Below are 13,246 nucleotides of genomic sequence, written 5' to 3'. Positions count from 1 at the left end.
GAGTGCAAACACATTATCGGCCAGGAGTGAGAAGCAGCAGGGAGCCACAGGTCAGCCAGCCAGGTGGTCCAAGCCTACATTTTGTCTATTTAGTTGGATCAGTCAGCACAGGTCTGAGGGCGCTATGGATGGAAACACTGCAAAGTGAAAGCACCACAGCAGATGGCAGAGTAATTAAAGTAACTATTTTAATAGGCCGTTGGAGCTCGTTTTAGGATGGTGCCAGTGCTGTAAAATGAATCAAACATTTTTACAGCAAATTTCCCTCTGCTGAAGTAATTTATTGCATGTTGCTTCTATTGAAGCTTCTTTCTTAAATGGCATATCTGCTCACCAATATTTCATTCTTTTTTTTAAAGTACATGATGCTGTTGCGGAACAACTGTGGTAGACACCACACTGTAGTCATGATTACAACACAGGTCAACTTCTGTCTTTCCTGGGACATCATGACTTATATTTCCTGAAGGTCACACATGTCATTATGAAGGGAAAGAGGAACTTTAGGACTTTGATATTCAGAGGTTGTATTCTTGAACTTGAGACATCAATGTGTGATGCTCATAAAAGATAAAGAGAAGAAGATGTGCATTAACCAACCATCCATCCATCCATCCATCCATTCATCCATCCATCCATCCATCCATCCATCCATCCATCCATCCATCCATCCATCCATCCATCCATCCATCCATCCATCCATACATACATTTTTTTTTACCAGTTTTTTCCTTTTTTTTCCTTTCTAGATTTCAGAGAGCTTTTTCCAACAATCATTGTGCAAGAGCAGGGTACACCCTGGACGCATTGTAAGTCCATCATAGGGTCACATAGAGACAACCATTCAGTCTCTCACTCACACCTAGGCCTCAGGGCGGAAGGCAATCCTGCAACCTTCTCACTGTGAGGTGACAGCTATTACCACTGTCTCACTGAGCCTCTGATGTGCCACTGATGTGCCTTATACTGTATGAAAATAACTAATATAATGCACAGAACTAATTTCCTGAAGATTTAAAAAAAAAACTTTTCTTTTCTGTTCCTTCTACTGCTTCAGCTAATAAACAACATGTTTACTGGCAACTGAGGCCTGTGTACCTAACAACATTAACCCCATTAAAATATTTTATAGATGGTAGAGCTCAGTTAATCTAGCTATAAAGTCTTTGCAGTGAGGACATAGTGAGTAAGAAGAGGACTCCCGATTTGCCCCAGGGCTGCATAGTTCCCAATGAGAGAAGGGTAGGAAAAAGGGGAGACATCTTTTAGGAATGTGTTAGATATGAGTTGCATGGCCTCTGGAGAACTGACGTAAGCCTCTTAGTCTAGATGAAATGTCTATTTGAATCATCTATTTCCATGTTAGAAAATGGTGATCATTTGAGTTATCTTGCCCTTGTTTTTTTGTTTTTATTTTCAAAGCATGACAGGAAGAATTTATTTTAGGTAGCTTTTAGTTTAATGCAGTAATGGACAGGTTAAATATGTTGCTATAAATGAAGAACATTTGAAATTAGAGGGAAAAAAAGCAAGATAAGTTCACAAATGCTTTTATGAAAATCAAAGTGAAAAGAAGTTTTATAATGTATGTTTGTTCTATTATGTTTTACCTGTTGAGTTTCTAAAACTAAAGTTTCCATCACAAAAAAAAAATATAAGTATATTTGCTACATTGGCGTGCATAAACTTAAAATAACTGGCCTGGAGTTTAGAAAAGGTACATTTCTGTAGTTTTGTTTGTCACATTTTGCCATCGTTCTTTTTAACAAAATAAGTGCATGTTTTTTGTCATTATTTAAAAAGCACTTTTAACCTAAAAAAATGTCAGAAGGCTTTTGTTCTGTTATTTTGGTATGTGTTGGATAGGCTTATGCCAATGTCCTCTGTCTCAGTATAGTAACTGTTGGAACACAAACATTATTAATTCAGTCTCAGCTTGATCCCGGCACAGCTGCACTCTGACCGTGCAACAAAAGCAAAGAATTTCACACTTCAATGTGCTAGAGAACCATAAAAATATATCACAGCCGACAATAGAAACTCAGTGAACTGATAGCTGCATATCTGTGAGAGTTATTACTTTCTGAACTGCTGTATTTCCATTTGACTGAAAGCTATTCCATATTTTCCACTGGGCATCTCACTCTATGACACCTCATAATTTCAAAGACTGACTGGATCATGGATTGGATTGCCTTGCCACAGAGAAACAAACACACATCTTAACTTGGTGTTACCCCCCACCACCCAGCACCACCTAGCCATAATGCATGAGTCACAGTCTCAAGGAGCAGGCCCTTTGTAGACTTCAGAGTGATCTCTTCCATCCTCCTCAGGGTAGAATTAGTCTTCGCTAATTTGAACCCTAATCAGGGTCCATGATGACAAAGGCGATGCTATTAGTGGGTTGTGTCTTGATGTTTTTAGAAATTTTACAGGAGCTCAAATTAGAAACAGTGAAAACATTTATGGTTGGGTTACTCATGCACACACACAGTACACACAGAAACACACACTGATCTTAAATGGGTAAGTCATTCAGGTGAGATTTTCCAGGAACAAAGATGCATTCCACAGGCTGGTAGCAATATAGATTGGACTTGGAAATTATCCAGAGCAGAGTGCATATCCAGGGCAATCTCTTCGCACATAAAGAAGCAGTGGCACAGCACACATATTTACACTGAGAAGACTCCAACACACACACTCTTGCTTCTTGTTCAAATTATTATTGAGTAGTGGCAGGGGGAAAAGTATAGCAACCATGCTTACAACTGGTCTTGGACACAGCTGCTCTTTTATAGAGACAATTACTAGCAGCCATTTTCAGGACTTAATATGTCTAACATGCATAGCAACCTATAATGAAATGATCTGTAAGGGCCTCTTGGTAACCCTCCTTTTTAAAGGTGTGCAGCCATTTGGAGCACAATTTCCAACTGCTCTTTCATGAGTCACAATACTGTTGTCAAATCCACCTCTGAGATTTAAAAAAATTATGCCACATGCTCACATAAAAACTGGTGGTACAAGGTATGCTGGACAAATTTCCAGCTGCAACACATTATATATATTACAGCAGCACACTTGAGTTGTTAAGAGACTGCGGCATCCTCCTTGTGTGATCTCCAGGTTTGTCTAAGTGTGGTCTGGTCTTGTCATAACTCTGCCTTGACTTTTTCACTACACACTTCTTCATGAAAAATATCTTTAAAGAGCTATAGTTAGTGAAAGGAAAAGACAAAGTGTTAGTTTTGCATGTTTCCTTCAGAAATAAGCTCTTGACCACAAAAGTATAAAGAAAGCTCCAAGCTCCAAAAACCCCATTAAAGGAATAAAAGTATGAACTAAATGAGAACTTGGGAACTCTAACACATTTACACACCTTCATTCCCTCTTGCACATTTACTTATTTTTTTAACTGGACAGATAGACATGAAGCAATTGGCACAAGTCCCTACAAGCAGCTACCCGTTCCCCCTGTCCCAGCTCATTTTCCCCTTAAAACACTGCTTCTTTATTCTCTACGAATGAAAAAAAAATACTCTCTTTTTCTCCACACACACACACTCACACATAAAACAGGGGACTTCCAGCAACTAAGAAATAGCAGTGTAATTGCCGGTGCTCTGTTGTCTATCAAGACCTGACCTTTTCAACATGTGTGTGTCGTGTTTGGAGCGATGGGAACCGGCGAGGAGGAAGACAGGGGTCTCCCCAGCTCTGTGGTGGTCTGACCCAATTCTACCTCCTCTTTTTTCTTTTTTTCCCCATTCCAACTCTCTCTCTCCCCCCCAAAAATAAAAAAAACTCTGGGAACTCCCACTGTGTCCGCTTGTTGGGCAAGTTTGAAGGCTGTAGGGACATGGCACAAATCAGGTTCTTGAAGGAGGGAACATCAAAGCCAGAACAGGATGATGTGGAAATGACAGTAGGACACAGAGCTGCCCTGTCTCAGTGAGATCCCACAGTAGATGAAAGAAAATTGAGGTGTATAAGTAGGACCCAGATATTATAGTGCCAAGATCTTTGTCGGTTCCAATGGGAAAATAACTAGACCAGTATTGCCTTACATGGATTATGCTCTGAAATAAGGACATTTAAGAATAAAACACACACAATGAATCATTTATAAGAAACATTTAAAAATTGACAGGAGTGTGCATCATTGGTAAGAGGAAAGATATGGTTTTCACTTGCTGAGAAAAGTCATCAAAACAAATATGAAGAAAGTAATTAAAGCAGAAAAAAGTTGCAGCTGTGTTCATGAGAGCCTTATTTAAGATCTAATAAATACCATAAAACCTTAATAAATTTTTCCTAAGTTTAATGAAATGGCATTTTCACATTGATACATAACAGACAAACTCAACAGGGGCCCACAAAATTGTTTTCAGAGGCATATTAGAAAACTTTAAGCTCATGATTACTCCAATTCTCCAATGGGCCTTCCAGGTAACCCTTCATCCTCCCTGTCTGTCATTAGTTATAGGCAGGCCAACTCTTGTTGTAGGGATCCCTAAATAAGGGCACTAGAGATGGTTGTAATGATGGTGGTGATGTATGGGATTAAGGAGTGATTTCTCTGCTTCACTTGAGAGACAGAGAAAAGAAGATGACTCGGATGAAAGAAAGGGGTGAGGAGACACTAAAGGGTTGCAAGAGTTTAAAGGAAACGATTCTGCAAAACAAAAATGCCTAGATTCAAGGATGATTAAAAAACCACGTTGCTTTATCTCATCAGCAGCTTCCAACATGGCTCAAAGCAATTCATGAAACCAAACAAGTGTGCTCTGAATTGGGTCTGAGATTTTCCTCACACACTGTAATTCCCATGGCAACCACACCTAACTTACCTACGAAAGCACTTTACCTCTAAAAGAGAAGCCCTTCTTGGTTTATGGGCCGTACAGTGAAACTGTTTCACACGCATTGTGGTAACGATTAACGATGGTTAATGTAAGCCCCCTACCCAGCTCCCAGGTAGCTGCTCTGGAAACAGAGCTGAAGCTACTTTAAAAAATAATTACAGCAGGCTTTTGGTGTGTTTATTGTCGCTATTATTGGAGGCCATTAAAGCAGTACCAGCCACAATTCAAGCACTGAAACACAAGTCAGCAAGCTGGAGGAGTGAGAACAATTAAAAAACAGCAACAGAAGTTGCAGGACTTCTCTTTCTATTTTTCCTTACATTCTTGCCTTTATTGGAAACACAGTTACAGATGTTTGCATGCCTCCACAAGTGTATACATAAATGCATATTATGGAGTTTATTGAAGGAACAATTGCTTTACTTAAATATAAAAAAATGTTTCTTTAATGAAAATCCATGCAGTCATTACAGCACACAAACCAGACGCATGAAAATCCCTCTCTCTCCTTTTTTTGGGACATACATGAGCTGAGACATGTTTTTCTTTTTTTTTTTGCAACTCAAGATGAAGTGTCAAAATCCTGAGAGGCAGAGAGAGATCACAACAAACTGATTATCAACAGGAAGTGACTCCATTATGAGCTTAAAGATGGGAAAGAGTACTCTCTGGTTACAGCTCTCAGTCAAATCCACACATTCCATGAGGGTTTAGGGAGAGCTGGGTTACCCCTTTGCTGAGTCTTGTGGGGTTTTTAGGGATCGGTGGGCCACCCTCACTCTTTTCTCAGGCCGCAGCCCCTGGAGCATCACTTAGGGCACAGCTGGGACACAGAACAGATTCCTTGATACTCAAGGAGAAGCTTGAGGGTGTGTCAATGTCTAGGGTGGCCTGAAAATTTAGAGACACTTGACAGCTTTTATGTTGACTTTGTGAGAGGTTGTGCTGTGAAGATTTGCATTAAGTATCCCTGAAATGTGGGAATCCCTGGAAGGGATGCTTATCTAGACATCAATTAAAGTCAAAATACAGTATACAATCCAAATCAAAGCACCACAACGCTGAGAAGTATTTTTACAACACCCAGTGTGTCATGTGCAGAAATCATAAAATTTTGAAGTAAACCAAATTAACATCTAAAATATCTCAAGGCCAAAGCTCAAATAACATTTCTCTGAGACCATTTTTAAACAATTCAGCAGGGACTTTTTTTGCCTTCCTTCATTTTCCTAATGTGATTAAAACTGATCACTTTTTTATGATCTGTACTCAAATCTCAAATGATTCCCCAGAGAGCAGAAGCAGCAGAAAAAAGGAAACAACTGAGATCATTGGTGAACTGCCTCCCCAGGGCCTGAAGTCATATCTCAAGTGATGAGATGCATTGTGTCAATTTGAGATCGATATGGGAAGGAGATTGAAGAGTCATATGCATGATGGACTACTTCCCTCAGAAAAATGCTTCTGACTTGTTCCTTTTTTATTGCCTTTAGCATGCCAAATGTCCAGGGAACATTTCAGTCTTTTTTTTGTTTTCTCTACACGTCGTTTGGAGTCGAGTCACACAAGGTTCCGCTTGCTGGGAATGGCTTTGAAACTGAGTCAAAAACTGAAGCGAGTTGGGGAGGCCCTGTCTCAGTGTTGGTACATGTATACATGTGAATTATTTACTTGTCGTCCAGCAGGAAATGAGGAACGATAACAAGCTTGGGAAAGAAAAGCAGAATAACAAACAGATGGTATCTCATCCACCCCCCCACTCCCCAGTTTTCTCTTTTTGTCTTTTATTTTCCCCTCATTTCTTGTATTTAATTTCTTTTATGTGCCCAAATGGGATGAAACTAAAAAACTCTAACAGGAAGTGAACTTAGTCAGACCTTGTGATGATCTCCTGTTCCAATTTTTGACTTACTTTCTCCTTTGAATATCATTTTGACAACCCCTCTCTGCCCTAACCTTCCAATCCTATCAACCTCACTGTTGCTCAGGCACCTGTGACCAGGCTTGGGTCGCAGCCTTCGACCTGAGTGGGTCGCGATTAGAGAATTAGAGGAGCAGAAATGGGGTCCAGGCAAAGAGGACACGACACTGGAGTGGGATTTTCAGCTAAACCAGACTGAACTCATCTCTGGAGCAGTCAGGTTACCACACCCACTAAATTTAGGTAACAGCATATCTGGGACACAGGTCATTGGTGCAGGTGGTTTGGGTTTGATTTTTTTTTCTACTTTTCAACCGGATGTGAAGATCAAGGGGAAAAGAGAAAGCAGGGAAAATCAATGAAGGTTGGCAGGCATTTTAATTAGCCTAAATCTCTCCAGTCAAGGAGAAAGAATAGAGAAGATGTGACATCAATGGCAACGCAGGGAGCAAGCAAGAGGACAGGAAACAAAAGAACGGGGGTAGTTTGCACCCACACAGGCTAGACTAACTGTGCCACATTTATATGTTGCTTAAAATATAATATTCTCTCATAGGAATTGTTGTACACATGCAAACACACTGGATTCCTCACAGCCAGCTTATCTTGTAAATTTTAGGCATTAATTATGTAAAATGTGGAATTTAGAGGGATGTGCATGAGAAGCCACCCTGTAAATGAGTAGGCAAAATGTTTCCATCCTGGGAGAAATTCTTAAACTTTTATGTGAGTGGCTCTCAGCAGCACATTAAAAAAAGAAGAAAGCACATTGAAGACCCCTCAGTGAAACTCAAACAGCATTTTTCCATGTTTCCTTGCATGTTCTTTGCTGCTTCTGCCTCTATCCTTATCCTTATCCTTATCCTTCAGATCTGTAGTGTTTTCTCCCTTTGCTTCTCCTCATCAGTCTAGTCTTTATTTCTGATTTTTTTTTTGTCCCAGAAGTTTAGCACAAGTATCTGCAGCAGTAGGATATGAAGGAAGTAGAGGTGGTGGTGGTGTAAAGGTTCTGTCTTTTCCCAACTCCCTACTGCTGCTGCTTTCCATCTTTAACTAACTTTTTCTGCACTGAGAGCAAGAATGGGAGAGGTACATAAACTGAGCTGAAATAAGCTCAATGAACTAAGTAGCAGATAAATAAAATATTTTTATTCATTACAAGTACAGAGTTTTCACAAAGACTCCTTAGAAATGAACACAGTGTGTATGCTTCTTACTTACTCAAAAAGCTAAAAAAAAAAAGAAAGTTAGTTCTCCTTTGTTTTTGGGATTTGTCTAATTGGCCTTTTCTTTGGTTAGGCAGCAACTTTCATTTATAAGATTGGCAATGGACAAAGTGTTTAAAAACTGAACGCTAAAAAAAAACTGAAAATAAAACAACTTGATAGATGGGCTTTTCCCTACCTGATTATCCCTGATGTGATCACAGTCATCTGCAGTGGAGTTTTTTGAGCTGAGGTATTTTTGTTGTTTACAGGGGAAATGGTACCATGAGAGCTGTGTGATTGATTGTGGGACAACAAAAACCTTAAGGACCCAAGAACTAGAAGTGAGTGACCTAAATTAAAAGTTAGCATAGAGTGAAAGTGTGTTTATGTTTATTCTTCCACTGGCAGCGTGCCATCATGCCATGGCTGCATCACACTGCCTATGTGTCAGTGCCAAGTTTTGTCCTTAGCCAGCCCACCCAGGATGGCTTGGTAATGGCCATGTCTAATCAGGCGCACACACACACACATGCACGCACACACAACCCCACCCACCCCCCCACCNACACACACATTCACAGACACACACACAGAGAAAGAATGCTCAAGTGACTGCCTTTTATTTATTTATTTTTATTTTAGTGGAATAAGTTCAATAAGAACTTCAGTTTTGATATAGATGTACAAAATAGATTTGACTTAATAAGTTCTTCAAAAGGTTTACGCACATGTTTTTTCTAAAACTGTAAATCACAAGACCTGGTTTTGAAGAGTCATTAGGGAGATGGATGTTTACATGTGTTGTGTACCTGTTTAGATTTTTCAAATTTTATTTTTAGTTCATGTTGAATATAGATATTTTGTAAAATAATGACAGTAATAAAACTTTTATTTTGGTAACATTTTACTCTTTAACAGCATCATGAATAATCACAAAAAACTTTGGTTTTGGATTAGTCATTTACAGTGGAGGCTTGACTTATTCCTCATTTATTTATGTTTTCCTTCCAAGGGGGCAGACTTTTTTTAATCTTTTAAAATTGTTTTGAATGGGATATTAAGGTACCAGCAGCATGTCACAAAGACACCGTTTGTTCTAATTTCTTAAGGTGAATTGATCAAAAATACCAAGAACACAGTTTGGCAATCATAAAATAATAATTTATTACTTATAAAGAGCCATCAGCTGAAAGCTTAAAGGTGATCAGAAGGATGATGTGTCTCTCAGGATCTATGTCAAGTCTTTGCTGGATTTATTTCCTTTTCTTCTTAAAGATATTACTTTCAGATACTGATCTTCTGTTGTTCAGATGACACATCCTCTTTTGTCCTCCACTTGTCTTTGTTTAAAATTTTAAAAGCATAACATGTTGTCATGGTCAGGTACAAGGACTGGACAGATTATGGGTGAAAAAGCAACTAAAGACCAAAGAAAAAACAACTAGCGCAACCTGTAGCACTCCACTGGTTGTCTGAACTCAACCTAAAAATACAAAAACAAAGTCCAGGGGAAAAATAATAAACTAATCTTTAGGCAAATGACTGATTTGTAAATAAGAATATGTGCATTCAGAGGTAGTTTTGCTTCATGAATTAAACCAACCGTCCAAAATCAACCCTCAGCAGATGAAAGAACAAATATGTGTCCAGGTCTGTTAACAAATATTGTCAAAGCAAAGAAGTTGTACGGATCTGTGTGCATGTGTGGCAAGGGGAGTATTAAACTCAGTGTCAGTGAGTTGGGGGCACATTCCTCAGTTGATTTAGTAGGCATTAAGATGAAGAGGAATGTGTCAAAGCTGTGGAGGCTTTGGTCCACTGTGGTGTAAACTGGCTGAGAGAAGCTCTGAGGCTTTCTGAGAGTCCAAAATGACAGATGACTGACAGCTGGCTTACTGAGAAAAGGATAGAGAGGAGGCAAAGGTGGAGGTGGTCAGATGGATGGGAGAGAGGCTGGATCAGAGAGGTGGTCCCCCGTAGGTAAAAATATAAAAAGTCTACTTTACCAAGAAAGAAATGAGAGATTAATAGAGATAAAACATTTAGGGGAGGTAATGATGTGCATCCAAAAGACATGAGCTGAGATAAGAAAATGAAGGAGAACTAAGTCCGGTCAGGAAAGGAGGAGACAGAGCCAAAAATTGGGATAAACAGAGAAAAAAAAAATGTTAAAAAAAAAGAAGGCATGCTCACACTGAGACTAAAGGAGGCAGATCAAGAGAGAATAACAACTTGAATTCAATATATTTTTAGAAGCTTATCTTTATTTGCCTAAGATGGTTTGGTAGGTGAAAGAAAAAGATACACAGAATGAGAAAATACAGAAAGAATCTTTTTTAAGGTCCTATTTATACATCAGTTGCTTGGTCAGTTGTGCAGTTTTGACAGACTGTAGTAGATCAAACAAAAGCAACACAAGATTTTTTTTCAAAACTCTTTCTTGTTTAGAACATATAAGTAATGTGATAAAAACTGCTAAATGAGACAACTGTATTGACATGGTGTTACAAACTCTAAAGTGGTGCAAACACTTTCATCCAGCACTGCATCAAATCAGATGTGTGTGGGTTTGTGTTGAGGATTTATTCAGTCCTGAGACAGTAAAAGCAGATATGTTATAGTAGTGTGATGACAACTCTACTGGGCCTTGAGAGTACTGAGACTTAGCTGCTTTAGGGAGATTTTTTTTTTTTTTACTGAAGCAAGCAAACCGACATTTAATTTGGATGGCACAGACAAAGCAAAAAATTTCAAAAGATTTTTCCAATCTTTTTAATTGTCAAGTAATGTGATATATGATGGCTAATATAAACAATGAAGCGATCCTACCAGTAAGTGTTATCTGTGTATCAAAAGTCTGATGTAGCTCATTCCTCCTCATACTGAAACATATCATCCATAGATGCAAAGAATTAGGCATCACGGAGACCCAGAAGTTTTGAGGTGTTTCATTGTAGAAACAAAAACATAATGGCAAAGAAAACAGGAATTTTAAAAAAGTTCCTCAGGATGTGCACGAGCTGCCTTATAGGAGCTACACTACAGAGGCTGAAAGTAAGTTTTAATAATTATTTCATGGAGGTGGGCTTCATACTTTCTTAAAAAACTCAGTGGAATGTAATGTGTCAGTTTTTGGCAATAATGCAGCTTAAAAGAACAGATAAGATATATCATGCTTTGGACGCACAGACAACAGATTTTTAGCAGAAGTTTCATTGATGTATGAAAGCTGCCTTCATACCTTTCATGCAAATGTCAGAAATATAAAAAAATCTACAAATTTAGCATTTGATACAACATACAACTAATATCAGCAGTAAGAGCACTCCAAAGAAGCAAAAAAAAAAAAAAGGCTACGACCAAGAATATATTTTTCTTTACATCTCTAACACGACAGTACATTTTAAAGAACAGAGATCTGTGTAGTGCAGGTTTGATTTGATCTACAATTGAAACCATGCACAGTTAGAAGTAAAAAAAAGGCAAACAGCCAGCGAGAAAAGAAATGTGAACTCACTTCCTCACGCTGTACGTAAACATTACTTTACTTCCTCCAAGTTTCCTGAATTTATTCGTACCCTTCATAAATAACTTCAAAGTGCAAACACCATTTTGTGCCAGTCTTGCATGCATCATGTACAGCCAACACACTGTATGCATGATTTGTTTATATTACATCATGAGTTTTCCTTCAGATTTTAACACCCCTGCATTGTTGTGTTTGAAATAAAGCTACGTGACAGAACAGATCAAGTCAAAGTGCACATAGTAAAGAAAAAAACAAAAAAACAAGCGCAAACTGGGGGAAAATATAAGCCTTGTGAATGTAATTTTGGAAATAAAATCTTTACCCTGCCTCCTCACAACCCCACTTCCTACCCTCTCACTAAAATTTTGATGCTGATGTTGCACACTGCTGCTGGTGAGTGTACTCTCACACAGTGAGGGAGATGAAGCTGTTGTATCTCTGGATGTTCCTCTTGAGGATCTCTGAGCATGGTCCCAGCACGCGCTCAAAGCGAGGCCTGTCCAGCTTCACACATTTGAGGGGGCCACGTGCAACAACAGTGGCTGCCCTAGGACGGTTTAACAAAAGGGCGATCTCACCTGAGTGGATAAGAGGAAAAGTACAAATAAATAAAGGTTAGTAAATCCAAAGTAAATCTTTGTCAACTTTCCTCTGCCAATGCTAAACAGCCTTTTCTGCCTGATTGGCAGCACCTGTGAACAAACAGTAGTAAACCTATATCTCTGGGCTGGGACAGAGATCTATCCTCCAAGACGACATAGCTTGCCCCCCACAGAACAGGGTTTATCAAAAACTGCATCCAGAATTTGGGAGTGGAGAGAATGGAATGGCCTGTTCAGGCCTGACCTCACCTCCATTGAACACCTTTGGGATCAGTTTGGGCATGCTGTTTGTTCCAGAGTGACCAACACAACCTCAACGGCTGACTTGCAATAAACACTGGCTGAATAATGGAATTCCATCCCACAGCAGTGTGTGACCAAGCTAGTGAGCAACTTCAGGAGGAGGTGCCAGACTGTTGTGGCTGTATATGGTTTTTCCACATGCTACTGAGGCCCTTGATTGTTAAAATAAATGTTGGCAGCATATTGAAAGATTTAAGGCAAGGTAGGCTGTAATGCACACAGAGATCACTGCCACAGTTAGCAACTCCAACCATGCAAATCACTGCACAGAGTGGCTTATCTTTCTCACACATACAGAGATCTAATCTAATGTTGCCTCTGCACATAATATTTATTTTACTTTTCAGTTGACTATAGTTTTAATTGAATATACTTTTTACAGCAGGAGGGCTCTAATTGAGAAATCAGAATGACACAAAAATAGGATCAGTACATCAAAGCTGTACCAAAATTGTAATTGGCCTACAAAAGTATGACTAGCAATGTTAAATGTTGTTTAACTAGTCAAGTTTTATGATATAAAATCACTTTAAATGTAGTGCCATGTTGGGGGAAGAAAATCCTCCATAAGACTCACCAAAGTAGTCAGAGGGTCCGAGACGTCCCACCTCCACATACTCCTCATTATCAGACCTGCGCTGCAGAACGGAGGCTATTCCCTGCAGACAGAAACAAACAAAAAAGAGCTAAAGGAAATAAAGGAGACAAGGGGTGCAAGGGAGAAAAAACGGAATGAAAAGTAGAGGGGGAAAAAGGAGGAAGTTTAGTGTGTGTGTGTTTGGTAGTGGTGGTGTGTGTGTGTGTGTGTGTGT

The 13,246-nt window shown here is 39.2% G+C and overlaps 1 protein-coding gene across 5 annotated transcripts in view; it reads right to left on the bottom strand.

The window, feature by feature from the left end:
- Positions 1 to 10,244: 10,244 nt before the first annotated feature.
- Positions 10,245 to 13,246, bottom strand: part of prkar1b (protein kinase, cAMP-dependent, regulatory, type I, beta) — a 54,143-nt gene continuing 51,141 nt past the window's right edge. For all 5 annotated transcript variants that reach the window (XM_037978790.1, XM_037978791.1, XM_017435948.3 and 2 more), the window contains 2 exons: positions 13,012 to 13,093; positions 10,245 to 12,107 (listed from right to left, as the gene is read on the bottom strand). In XM_037978790.1, the coding sequence (XP_037834718.1) occupies positions 11,935 to 12,107; positions 13,012 to 13,093 (255 nt within the window). In that variant the 3' untranslated portion in view covers positions 10,245 to 11,934. The remainder of the gene's footprint in view (positions 12,108 to 13,011; positions 13,094 to 13,246) is intronic.

Source organism: Kryptolebias marmoratus, linkage group LG12 (genome assembly GCF_001649575.2).
Source record: "Kryptolebias marmoratus isolate JLee-2015 linkage group LG12, ASM164957v2, whole genome shotgun sequence".
NCBI lineage: Eukaryota > Metazoa > Chordata > Actinopteri > Cyprinodontiformes > Rivulidae > Kryptolebias > Kryptolebias marmoratus.
Note: the sequence above shows the minus strand (reverse complement) of the source record. Positions and strands in the feature narration are given on the sequence as shown.